General features: G+C 35.0%; 1 protein-coding gene across 3 annotated transcripts in view; it reads left to right on the top strand.

Annotated features, from left to right (window-relative positions):
• Oatp33Ea (Organic anion transporting polypeptide 33Ea) overlaps positions 1 to 13,907 on the top strand; it is a 38,411-nt gene extending 24,504 nt beyond the window's left edge. For all 3 annotated transcript variants that reach the window (XM_072296941.1, XM_019060882.2, XM_019060881.2), the window contains exons 5-13: positions 443 to 583; positions 1,739 to 1,960; positions 2,711 to 2,875; positions 8,692 to 8,887; positions 9,679 to 9,826; positions 10,011 to 10,288; positions 10,842 to 10,945; positions 11,808 to 11,909; positions 12,625 to 13,907. In XM_072296941.1, coding sequence (XP_072153042.1) covers positions 443 to 583; positions 1,739 to 1,960; positions 2,711 to 2,875; positions 8,692 to 8,887; positions 9,679 to 9,826; positions 10,011 to 10,288; positions 10,842 to 10,945; positions 11,808 to 11,909; positions 12,625 to 12,761 — 1,493 coding nt within the window. In that variant the 3' untranslated portion in view covers positions 12,762 to 13,907. The remainder of the gene's footprint in view (positions 1 to 442; positions 584 to 1,738; positions 1,961 to 2,710; positions 2,876 to 8,691; positions 8,888 to 9,678; positions 9,827 to 10,010; positions 10,289 to 10,841; positions 10,946 to 11,807; positions 11,910 to 12,624) is intronic.
• Positions 13,908 to 13,979: the final 72 nt, after the last annotated feature.

Below are 13,979 nucleotides of genomic sequence, written 5' to 3'. Positions count from 1 at the left end.
TCTGGCTACATAATATGCGTCCCAAGAAATCTGGAAGTCTAGTGCCGGCTCTCGGATTTTCTGGAGATTTACGAAAAGCATAGTTCACGGTACCATAAATCCAGTATTGGCTGCTAAATTTCCAGAGTAAAAATAGAGGAATTTTCCAAAAAAAGGGTCCATATAAAAAAATCGCATTTTGGGAAAAATGTATATGAAGTTTTCATTATTACTTACAGGCCACTGATGGTGACTTCCATCGGAATTTTAAGTCCAAGCTCAAAAGTACGTCACCGCCAGTGGCCAGAAAGTAATTATGGGAACTTCAAATGCATTTTTCTCAAATTGTATTTTTCACTATGGGCTCTTTTCCCAAAAAGCTCCTCAACTGTAATTGTTGCTACTCGAGTGTTGACTTATTTGTTGTGAATTAATCTAACATAGTTTATTTATTTTTCCTCAGCTATCACACTGGCACTGCGCACAATCGGCCCAGTATTTGGGTTCCTAATTGGCTTCATCTGCAACAGAATGTATGTAGATCCAACGCTAACGCCACAAATCAGTGAAAAGGATCCTAGATGGATTGGTGCCTGGTGGTTAGGTATAAATATGTTTTAAGCGCAACTTCTGCTTCGTGTTAAAATGAAAAGGTTGCTAGGAATATAGCCACTATCCCCAGTAACCGTGACTTTTAAAGGATTATTCTCAAATATTCATGAAAAACCAGTTAGAAATTACGTTTTTGGAAACCCCTTTAGGATATTTGTTCAAGTAAAATTTTTCCTAGTGGCAATAATGCCAATATGTATAGAAGTCTTTAAAAAAATAATACTGAAGCTACATACTCAAATTTTACCTCTTGCAAATTTTGCTTAAATAATAACTAGAAAGAATTCAATAAACATAAAATTGGACAGATTTCATGAGAGGTCCCCCCCCCCTTTATTATCATTGATGAGTTTACAGTTGATACTACTCGAAGGTACTTGGGATGTAAATCCAAAAATTGGTCCATTACATTTCATATAGTAAAAGCTCTATTACCAGAGAATACGGAATTTGAACGTTGGATGATGATTTGGGGAAGAAAGACAAGAACTAGTGCTCTCTGTAAAAAAGTTTAAAAATAAATGAGATGTACGTTTATGAAGGGTCGTTTGGAATATACGAGTTCAGTGATTCTGAAAACTACTTTTTCTTTATTTGTAGACATTTAATGTGTAACGTGTTATCTCAAATTAATTTGAAATTTTGGGGCCATTTTTCTGGGTCAAAAGGTTTGGGAAACACATCCAGGGCAGTGGTGCCATCAGCTTGATTATGAGATTTTTGGTACTCAGGTCCCTTTTCCTGGAGACAGTCACATTCAATGATTCATAGCTTGTCAAAAACTATGACCGGTGGATCATTAAGTTACATTTGCCCATTGTTTCTACCTATGAGTATTACTTTGGGAGATGTTGACATAAGCAGTAATTCTCTATAAGATCTTATATCTCTCTCTCTTTTTTTTAAAAATAAGTACCTAAAATTCTCATAGGCATCTTTCATTTGTTAAAAGCTTTCAAATTATTGAGGGTCACTCTAGTAATAAAGACTAACTTTGACACACAGGATCAGCTCATCACAGGATTTTGCAATTACGTCAATAGTTTCAGACTAGTGTCACACACTTTCCAATACCTAATAAGCCTTCAGATTTGAATTATTTTTGATGTTGGATAATGAACAATAATTTGTACGTCTTTTTCTACAGGGTGGATTCTTCTAGGAGTGGCTCAATTTTTATTTGCATTCATATTGGCAATGTTTCCAAAAACTATGCCTCGAAAAAACAAAGGACAGCTAGAAGACAACCTAATGGTGGCCATTAATGGCATGAACACTATGACGAAAACCAAAGAACTTGTTGGAGATCAGAAAGGCGAGAAAATACAGCTCGGTGGCCCTTCAAAGACGGTGGAGCTATCATTCCAAGGTGATACATAATTAAATATTGGCATCTGGGTATAAGATTCCGCTAGGGAAAAACGTTTCATGATGATGATGATTAGTTGATGATAGGCGAACCTTTTCTTCAGACTGATTTTACTTAGAAGGGAGGCTTAAGTAATTATAGGTTTTAGGGGACTATTTTTAGGGTTAGCACTAAAGTAGGAGTGAAACACTAGGGCAAACACTAAAAAATCCAGGTGAGGGAAAAACGTAATTTAACAGAAAGCTACTAATTAAAAATGAGCAAAAACGGTGGCTTTGAGAGTCAAGTAGTTCTCATTATCACGTCTTGCAACTTTTCTCTAGGGGGTCCATACGATTTATTCAAGATGCATATTTATACGATTATCTCAGAGATCTCTAGATGTCCTTTTAAAAAATGAGCTGTTGTGCCAACGGTGCAGTTTTAAATAGATAAGTGAGTATGGATTACACTTACTTATAGTAAAATACTCATATTTGTAAGTGTATTCATTTTCCCTTTGATTATCGATTGAACATCCAATACATGTTCAAGCCTCATCAGGAATGCTCCCACTGGAAAAGTATTTTTTTGTGCAGTGCACGGATATTCACAAGCAACCAAAAGAAGTATGCATGAGAAGACAACTTGTTTTTTACCAAACCAATTGGCGGCATTTCAGGCTTTGTACCTACTTTTACTCTTGAAATTTTATATTTTATTTTTACCCATCAAATTTTCAATGAGTATTACGTTTTGATTTTGTTCCAGATTTTCTTATAGCTTTCAAAAGAATAGTGACCAACAAAATTTTGATTGTGAACACATGGTCGGGAATTCTTTATATTATAGGAGCCTCAGGGTTTATCACCTATATGGTGAAGTATTTAGAAGTTCAATTCCAAAAATCAGCAGCAGAGAGCAGTAAAGTAACAGGTTAGTGTCTGTTCATCGTTTTACTGCAACTCAAAATGACAGGAAAATATTGAGTATTGAAAACATCTACGAGGCAACAGTGCAGCTCTTTCCTTTCCTCTTAAGAGACAATGATTACACAATAAATTAAGAGCAATAAATATGATGGGGAAAAGAATATTCTTGTGAATTGAATAGATCTGAAATATGTCGAGAGTACCTACAGAGCAATCAAATCTAACCTCTGGCGGACCTTTGTATATGGATATGTGCCTGTCGGATTTTTCAAGCAGTCTGCAGAACATTTTGAGATTGTTGCATTCATAAATACGTATTAGATGCTAAATACTAGTGTTGGAATATGAGGAAAAAGGAGACAAATTACGATCTGCTTACGAACTGGTTTATTCGTCGCCCATCGCTGGGGCGGTTATCAACGCAACTGACAAAAACGATATTGAGGATTGAAGATTCACAAACAGGAAAAGTTACATAATCATTGAGGTCGATGCACGATATAGATTTAGATAAGTCAACATGCCTCCCTGATTTTTAGGAACTGAAAAATCAGATAATTATTTCATTACAAAATATATCAAGTACATCCTACATTAATCGATAATATTTATATACTACTTATATCTACACTACCCTCCCTGGCGCCAGGTTTATACCTACACATATAATATTACAGATCTGCAACATAAATAATAATTGGGGAAGTGGATTCTGAACCATATAAAAAAAAATTGCTCAAATCACGAATAAGTAAATAGAAAAGAGAAAATATATTTTATTTTGACTTGCAAATTTTCCAACAAATGAGTGAGACACTGGCCAGGTGCCTCCCTGATTTGAGGAATTTAACATAATGACAACTTTTCTCTCAATTTTTCAAATTGAAATTTGCCCAGTGGTTTAGTCAAAATGTCCGCCGGGTTTTCCTTACCACTTATTTTCTTGATTTCGATTTCCTTTTTATTTACATAGTCTGTGACAAAATGAAATCGGATATCGATATGTTTTGATCGTTTCGTAAACCGTCCATTTAATGCTATGTCTTTTGCGCCCTTGTTGTCTTCCATAATTTGGACTGGGATCGGAAAAGCAATGTTTAATTCTTTTAAAAGACCCATAAGGGGTAAAACCTCTGTAACTGTTTCAGACAGGGCATAAAATTCAGCATGCGTGCTGGCTAATGAGACTACTTTTTGTTTGGTTGACTTCCATAAAATAGGCGTTTCATTAATGCATAAGAGTGAACCGGTTGTTGATTTTCGATCAATGATATCTGACCCATGGTCGGAGTCTGAAAAGGCTGAAAAAACAATTCCTTTCGGATTATATTTATATGTGAGGCTTAAATGACGAGTATCATACACGTAACGTAAGACACGTAACGCATATTTGAAATGAGTCTCTGAACAACAATTTTGAAAGCGGGACAAGTAATTTACACAAAATGAGATATCTGGACGTGAGCCATTTGCAATATATAAGAGAGTTCCGATGATATTTCTGTAGTTTAAAGAAAAATTTGGTAATTCAGAAGGAATCACTTTTAGATTTTCCTCCATAGGAGTCCTGACCGGCTTACTATCTATGACATTAAATTTAATGGCAGACTTTTCAATGAAATTTCTTTGATTAATTGCAAGAGTTTTATTCCGCTTGTTCCTGAAAATTTGTAATCCTAGATAGATTTCGGGCTCTCCTAAATCAGTCATATCAAAATTATCCATCAGTAATTTCTTAACATTTTGGACACTTGTTAAATTTTCACTTAAAATTAACACGTCATCAACAAAGAACAGTACAAGCACCTTGGATTTATTTACCTTTAAATAATAAAGACAGCAGTCGTAATTTGACCTTATGAAAGCATTATTAGTCATAAAAGTGTTAACATGGTCGTACCAGTCTCGTGGCGATTCTCTGAGCCCATATAATGCCTTTTCTAGTTTTAATATTACATTTTGGTTTATTTCTGAACCCTTAGGGGGTTTAATGTATACATTTGATTTTACTTGACTATTCAGAAATGCGGATTTGAAATCTAGCTGATGAAGGTGCCAGTTAAATTGATTTGCTAAAGATAATAGTAGCTTAACAGTGCTCAATCCTGCAACTGGGGAATAAAGCTGCTCGTTATCATTGGAGCTTTGTTGAAATCCTCTCGCAACTAATCTCGCTTTGTAAGTTCCATCTGTTTTGATTCTGAATAGCCATTTCGTCTCAATAATATCAGTAATTTGAGACTGATTTTTCGCAATAGACCAAGTGTTGTTTTTCTTTAAATTTGTCAACTCCTCGTTAATTGCTACTTGCCATTTAAGTTTTTCGGGACTCGCAAGAGCTTGTTCAAAATTTTCAGGGATTATAACACTACACGTGTTAGCAAAAATGGGATCCTCAATTAATCTACGAGGAGCTGTAAGAGTCTGTCTATTTCTGAGGTTGGGAGGTTCAGGTGGATTAATTATTTGTTCCGGCGTGTGAAATTGTTCTTGCTGTAACATTTCATCATTATTGTGAATACTATCACCAACATTTATGAGAGGGTTTTCGGTATTAAAGGTTGCGTACTGGTCATTGAGTGTTAAATTTTCACTAGAGTGCTCGGTCTCTTTAATACATTTTTCAGGTTCTTCTATGAAGATTACGTTTCTAGAAACGATCACTTTGTTTGATTTAGAGATCTTAATAAAATATCCCATATCAGCATATCCTATTAATTGACCTGATTCTGCTTTATTACATAGTTTGTTCTGACGTTTTTCATCTGGAATTCTTACAAAAACTTTGGTTCCAAAGGGCTTTAAATTTGAAAAATTTGGCCTTTTATTCATAAAAATTTCGTACGGTGTTTTACACAATTTCGTATTAGCTAATGCCCTGTTATGTAAATACACTGCTGTTTTAACACAATATGGCCAAAAGTAATTTGATAAATTGGCTTCTAACAAAAGACATCTTACTTTATCCATAATAGTCCTATTAAACCTCTCTGCCACACCGTTTAATTGATGACAATACGGTGGGCAAGGTTGTAAATAAATTCCCTTACTTTTTACAAAATTCGAGAAGTTTTTATTAATATATTCTGTTCCGTTATCACAGCGAAGAACTTTGATGAATTTACCGGTTATATTTTCTACAAAATTAGTGTATTCTATGAAGGTATTTATTACTTGATCTTTGCTAGGGATACAAAATGAAACAGCAAATTTTGAGAAATCATCAATAAAGCTAACAATATACTTGCCATTACTTACACCTGCTGGTAATGGTCCTATTAAGTCAGAATGCACAATTTCCAGGATATCATTGGCTCTAGATCTTGAATCTCGGTACTTGAGATTATTCATTTTAGCTTTAATGCAAGTTTCACATCTCGTGAAGGTCTTCTGGAGTTTCGGGAGTCCATCGGCTAAATTTAAATTGCTCATTAAGTATAAATCATTAAAATTAATGTGACCTAAAATTTTATGCCATTTTTCGAAGCTTGATAGATTACTTATTGTTGATTTTTTTGCTATATTTGCATGTATTTCATTCGATAATACATATCCTTGTACTGTATATAACTCGTTTTCTTTGAATGCAATCATTAAAGTTTCATTACTTACTATTTTAGCGATATTTCCCTGAAAAATGATTTTATTGTTTCTGTTCGTAACCTGCGAGGCACTCAATAAATTAACTTGCATTTCTTTGACGTAGTATACGTTACATAACTTATTTTTAATGATTTTGCCATTAACAGTTGTGTGAAACAAAATATTGCCGATTTTATTGGTTTCCAGTGGATGTCCATCTCCAACTCTTATTTTTGTAGGTGTTTCGAGATACGTGTATTCGGAGAATAGCGTATCATCGTTAATGATATGGTGTGAACAGCCACTGTCCAATAAGAATGACACATTAATCTTATCCGAAAATTGATTCGTTTGAAATCTGGCTGTGTGATTTTGAACTATAGGAGACATACACATGTAATAGTTTTGACTGCAATTTGGTTCTACATTATCAAAATTTTGAATTAGAGGATTTGAGTGCTTGTTCCTAAAATGTTGATAATTACAATCCTGGTTAACATTTTGATTTTGCTGAAAAGGAAAATCTTCATTAGTGTACTCATACCTTTGTGCGTTTGTATTGTAGACATTTGGTCCTTGATTTTGATACCAGTCTCTTCTCCCTTGATTGCCGTTGCCTCTTGTGCGAAAATTTCCTCTCCATCTACTGCCTCTTCTGTTAGGCCTGCTTCCGTTTCGTCCTCTCCAGTTTGAATTTCCTCTCCAGTTTGAATTTCCTCTCCAGTTTGAATTTCCTCTCCAGTTTGAATTTCCTCTCCAGTTTGAATTTTGCCAATTTGAATTTGCCTGGCCACTGTGTTGTTTGAAGGGTCCTGCTCTTCCCCTCTGATTGTTTCCTCGGATGTAGAAAGAATTTAGTTGATGAGTCACTTCATCAACACTTGAACATTGCTCGTTCCTCAGAAATGCAGCTTGGATTTTCGTTTTAACGTATTCAGTGTTACGATTATCCTCGTCCACTGAATCAAGAAGATCATTGATATAGAAGAGAGATTTTGGCAAAGCCAATAGTAAATACTGTAGTTTATCCTCTTCATTTATGGTTTCACCGGTATCACTTAAGTTGTTAATTAATTTTTCAAATTTATTGAAAAATTCCTCCGGTTTATCGGTTTCTTTGAGTTTAAGTTCAATTAACTTTTGTTTTGTTAATAATCTTCTAGATTGGCCTTTTGCTACAAAAGTATGTTCTAATTTCTCTAACATATCTTTGGGCTCCGTTAAATTCATAATATGCTCCAACTGATGATTATCAATGGCTGATACAATGATATTCTTAGCTTTAATTTTCATGCTGGCCCAGTTTTGATCCGTTATTCCATCCGGTTTTTCATCACGTACAATACATTGGTTGCAGTTGTTCATTTCCAGTAAAAGTGTGATGCGAAATTTCCATTTTGAAAAATTCTTCCCACTAAATACGGGCACTTTTATTTTTGTGCCGTTATTGGCCATATTACGTTAGTTAAAAAAAAGAAGTTCAAAATAAGCACATATTTCACAGTTTGTACATTTTCGCGTCACGCACTTATTTCGCGCTGTATGCATTTCCACGCTACGCACATATTACGCAGTTTTTAGATCTCCACGTGAAGCACTTCAACTTATTCAACTTTTTGAACCACGCTCTGCTACCATGTTGGAATATGAGGAAAAAGGAGACAAATTACGATCTGCTTACGAACTGGTTTATTCGTCGCCCATCGCTGGGGCGGTTATCAACGCAACTGACAAAAACGATATTGAGGATTGAAGATTCACAAACAGGAAAAGTTACATAATCATTGAGGTCGATGCACGATATAGATTTAGATAAGTCAACAACTAGACAAGTTGTAGTTGTATTATATATTTCCCAGCAACGTGAGGTAGCAGGGGGTGAGGGGTAGGGGTGCTTGCAGGATCGTCAGCCGAGTATGATGAGCAGCAGTTGTTTGTAGTTGGGGATTGTTAAGTTACAGATTTGTCTCCCAAATCAAATTTTAAAATAAGATAATACAAACAGGCCGATCACTTTTTATGCCTTACATAGCCCCTGATCTGGATGATGGTGCAAAAGTTCAGAAGCTAGTAGAATTTCACTTCGCAGTTCTGGCTTTGGTAAACGATTTTACAAAAATTAAACGTCTTGTTTATGGTGCGGCTATGAGAACATACATGTAAGGTATCCTCTTAATTACCGTACTAAAGGCAAGGACTTGAAAAATGATCCTTAATTTGTTTGTATCTTTGAATTAGGTCCCATGGCGATTTTGGCGATGTGTCTTGGTTACTTATCAGCTGGATTTGTCATCTCAAAATACAAACCGAAAGCCTTCAATTTGCTGATGTGGAATGTGATCGGAGGAATTACTTTTGTTGCGGGCCAAATGATAATACTCAACTTAAGTTGCTCAGAACAGCCTTTAGTTGGATATAATCCCGTACTCAACAGGTAACCATGGGTGCAGAAAGTTCCTATTCTTCCCATTTATATAATTTGTTTTCCCTATAATTTGATGCTTCGCTTCTGACGTAAGTAACTTGCTGCGCTTGAATTCAACCTTGCCTTGGTAGAGACATTTGTTGAAACAAAAAGATTTATTTTCAAACATGATGCGCAGTGGCGCAGCATGAGGTCTGGAATCTTCTTCCTCCCTCTATGTCTGAAAAATTTTCCAACAAAAAAATCAGTTCTTATACTTTTCAGGAATTTGTAATGGTTGGTCCCCTTCCCCGTGAGAAATTTTTGACCCTGTACAGCCCCTCCACCCCTTAAAAAAAGTCTAATTATGCAACTGATAATACATATTTTTGATTCTAAAACTAATAAAAGTGATTTACCAAGCATATTAAGAAATAGAGATTACGCAATGGGGATTAGGATGAAGGGAATATTACATCAACAAGTAGAATTGTAAATGGCCTAAAAACATTGGTATTATTGCCTTCCAACGAGCGATATGGTTAGATGTGATCAAATAAGTGAAGTGCTTATATACCTTAACAGGACCAATTCTATCACAAAATTCAACATACGACAAATTCAACTACAGTACACCTCAAAAGTCTCAAACCTATAGATTTCAGCGGTCTTGAACGATGATATTTTGTATCAAAAAGTTCAGATAATTTCAGCATTTCCTGAATAACTGATAGATTCCCACAGTGCCCTAAACCCGACGCACTTTTGACCTAAAAGTGCAATTTGCTAGTTAAGTGAAGATACTAATCTTTTTGTTGCAGAGTAGATTTAACGAGCAACTGTAACAGAGAATGCGGCTGCATGAACCTAAAATACAGTCCTGTGTGCCATCAGCGGTCAGATCAGACATTTTATTCAGCCTGTCATGCAGGGTGTACGAAGTCGTTCAAGAGTGCCAATTCGCAGCCCGTAAGTTTTCATTTTACAAGAAGGTGGATTAGAATAATTCAAATTTCAACCTTTATAAAGCTGAAAATTTACGTTGAATCGACAATCTTTTCTAAACCTAAAAAAGAGTTCAGTCATGACATCATTTAAGATAGTTTGCAACATAAGAGACTACATTTAAATTGATCCTGATTTCATTTTTCAGGAATACGGAAACTGTTCTTGTCCATTTGCAATGACGACAGGAGAGAGATTCAATAATGAGAATTTTAAAAACGAGTTGACTGATAATGGCCCTTCCACACATACTTGGACCAAATTTCAATATAAAACTGATGGAGACAACTTTTCGCAAGACACACTAAAATCAGGGCCTTGTCCAGCAGATTGCGGCTATAATTTTGTGGCATTCTTAGCTGTTACAAGTGTGATGCATTTCATAACATCCTCTGGAAAAATTGGAAATATTTTGATCAACTACCGGTATGTACCTATCAAAATCAATGAAATAAACCATACCCAAGTATTTTAAATTTGGCAAAGATATACAATATGAGCATGTCTGAAATTTTCAAGTGCAATTTTTTTATGAGATACCTTTCCGGTATTCATTTTAGAATGTTGATAATCCTTTCGAGAGAAGAAATAGTTGGTAAAATGTTCATAATTTGAGGAAAAGTTATCGAATAATGACAGATAATGACACATCACAATCCTCGGATAACAAAAACAGTGTAACAAAACCGTTCTCTGCGAATATAATTTCTCCCTCTCCATCCAAGGTTCTAAATAATTTGGATGCATTCTTTGAGGATTTTTTTCTCACGGCATACAAAAAAAAAAAAAGAAAGAAAGAAAGAAAGAAAGAAAGAAATGAACTTTTAAAGTATTATTTTTGACCCTTTCAGAATAGAATGGAACTACTTATGTAAGTAGAAGTAAGTAGCATATTCAGTTAATAAATACTGGATTAGTGGCACACTCTACATGAAAGGTATACTTTGAGAGATAAAAACCACCGTTTTCAATTTTTCAGAGCTGTCTCGGTAGAGGACAAAACATTCTCACAAGGACTTTCACTTCTAATGCTCAGCTTGTTTGCTTTCATTCCGGGTCCCATTTTATTTGGACACATTATAGGTAAAATTTTCTTTGAATTCACAAAATGTTATAGGTAAATTTTTCTTTCCTGTTAGAGACAGGATTGGGAATTTCCAGGTAAATCATAAAACTTAGAGGCACAACTATCAGCTTCAAAAACTGAGAGGCAGTCATTTCTATTTAAATCTTCAAAACCACGTAAAATTTTACGAAAATAAAACTTATAAAATCACAGAAATCCTATCTAGGTTCATTCATTCAAGCAGAGGTATGAACATTTCCTTCTATATTAGACCAAGGCCCAAATGACCATTTTCGGCAAGAACAGGAAAGACTAGTTTATGGATCAATACTATCAAATAGGCAATCTCTCCGGAGAGGGCATTTATGCTGTGGGATCCATACCTGGTCCACTCAGCCTTTTTAGAATTTATGAGGCTGTCTGCAATTCAAAAAATGATGAGAGTTACACATATTTATATGGCTAGAAATGATTGAGTATGTAATTTCATTCAATTGCATAACCATGAACTTTACTAAATTACACAGTTGAACTTGTTCCTTCAGTTTTGAAACCAATTTGATGCACTCAATTCAAAGAAATCTTTCCAACATACCTCTGGTGTGGCACAATTGACAACAAGTGCAGAAGGCGATAACCCTCAAACATCGGCAATGGTCCTCTCCTTTTCATAGACACCCCGATTTTCTAACTTCATTTGGTCTTCATGGAGCCCAGTTATCATTATCTTCAGGGTAGGTGCTCTAGGTGATTAAGAAACAATAAAAATTAATTGAACGGAAATGGACAGGCAAAAATGTAAATTTTGGTGAGTGATGAGTAAAATATTTAGCTTGTGATATAATTTTTGTAAATAATACTTTTTTTTACATGTTTCAGACACCACTTGTATAATTTGGGATGAATCTTGCGGAGGCAAAGGAAATTGTTGGCTCTACAATAAAGATGAATTTAGGAGGAAACTCAATTTAACAGCTATAGGTAAGGAGAAATAAGCAACAAGATACCTAATATTATTTTTTGAAGTATAGCAGAGTAGTGTGAGAAATGTTGGAGTCATTACTCGTTTTATATACTTAATGGGAAATATTTAATATTTAAATATTGCTAGATTCTACATTACGATTTCTCAATGCAAGTTCAAAGGTGAAACCAGGAAAAATCATTTCCATTTACCACCCACTATTTTTACGGTAAAACTTGAGGTGGGCTTTTCTCCTTAGACTGATTTTCTGATCATGTCATAAAGCCCTGGATAGATGATCAAATTCCGAATCAATTCCGATCAAAGTAGACATGCTGATGACTGATGGTCACCATCTACCATCACATTTTGACGGGCCGCACTATTTTGTTCAAAGTAAGATCAGAATGGAGTGCCACCATTCATCATTTCCTGCCACAGGAAACATTTCTGCCAAGTTTTCATTTTAAAATTAAGCAAATTAATGAGTTCAAGACTGATGACTCCCGACACTTTGATGATAATTGGTTTGGGACTTTGATCGTCTATCGAGGCCTTAAGGCACAACTTAAGTTGTAATTATCAAAGACTACATTGCTGAACGTTAATTTCCTCTAGAACAAGTGAAGACTTGTGGAGAGACGAATTCCATTTTCTTATAAACGAGTTGATCTTAAAAATTACAACTTGTATCGTTCTGATTAATTACGCATTAATTCGTCTCTTTTCCAGTGTTTATTGCAGGAGGAACTATTCTAGATGCTTGGGTGTGTTATTTGGGGAAAGACATAGATCTTTATGGCGAAAAAGACTCAGCGCATCCAGTGGAGAACAATACAGAAAAATCAGAAGAGAAATCGGAGTCTTAGAATCACTTGCACTTCTTGACGAATGGACATCGGCATGGAGGCGTTTCATGGGGATAGAGATAATCCCCAAGAGATATTTTTGTATTTTGAAGAGGACCGGTCATTTACGTACGGAATCAGATCCTGCAGAAGACCTTCTGTAATTATTACACGAACATCTAACCTGATTCTTCTGGTTGAAGATTATTGTTCCTGCTGTAAGGGAAATAAGGGTGAAAAACGGTTGCCATTGTAATCTATCTGACCATCTACTTTTCAAGCTTTCTAGACTATTCATCGGCATGGTGAGAATGTGAAACAGAGAGGAGGAAGAGAGCGATAGAGGAGAGGGAAACACACACATACACACATGCACCAATAGGTCACCGATTTCGGTAATTTTCCTTCAAGTTTGAAGGGTCTTTTCATAGACCCTTTTCTCTATTCAGCTTCTTGAGGAACTTCAATAAAATTTTAAACTTCTCTCTCTTTGGAAGATGAGTTCCCAAATACCTGGTATATCTTGGTTTTTAAATGATGGCTTTTCACTTTTTTACTGGGTTAATACTTGTTATCAAAATTACATAGGGTGGGGAGGGATGTTCTCGATCAACTATGAGGACTTGATGTAAAGGTCAAAAAGTAACCGATGTGAATTAAAATTTACTTCGATATTTTCTAAAAAATATCTATGCAAAAAATTTAAAATGCGTACCGTAAATATCAACACACAATGATTTTTTGTTGCGGAAGTTCCTGCATTGTGCCTTAGGTACATTTGTTTGTTATTTTCCTCCCTTCAAGGGAAGATCATATGGTATTACCTACCTCCTCATTCTGACTAAAGCAAGTAATGACACTTGAGATACTGAACAAAGTAAAAAATATAAAATGAAACTGAAATACTAAAACATTCCTCAAAATTTTCTCAACTTTAAACCCTTTTGAATTCTCCTTACGCACAATAAAATCTCTTTGCTTAAGGCACTTTCGATGACATTTCAAGTAAGAAGCATTTGAAAATTGCTGCTTTTAAAGTTATTCTTTCTCAACCTTGTTTTTCAATTTTGAACTACTATGAATAGTTTCTGAAAATTACAATTTGATTTGAAGCAAGTTAAAATTTTGAAAGAACCGAGTATAAGGGAGATATCATTTTTTGTTTGTTTGTTTGTTTCATACCAGTTACTTTTTTAAATTGTGATAAAAACTTGATCTCCAAGTTTATGTAAATTAATG

Source organism: Bemisia tabaci, chromosome 2, assembly GCF_918797505.1.
Source record: "Bemisia tabaci chromosome 2, PGI_BMITA_v3".
Taxonomy (NCBI): Eukaryota; Metazoa; Arthropoda; class Insecta; order Hemiptera; family Aleyrodidae; genus Bemisia; species Bemisia tabaci.
This window is presented reverse-complemented; position numbering and strand designations above follow the sequence as displayed.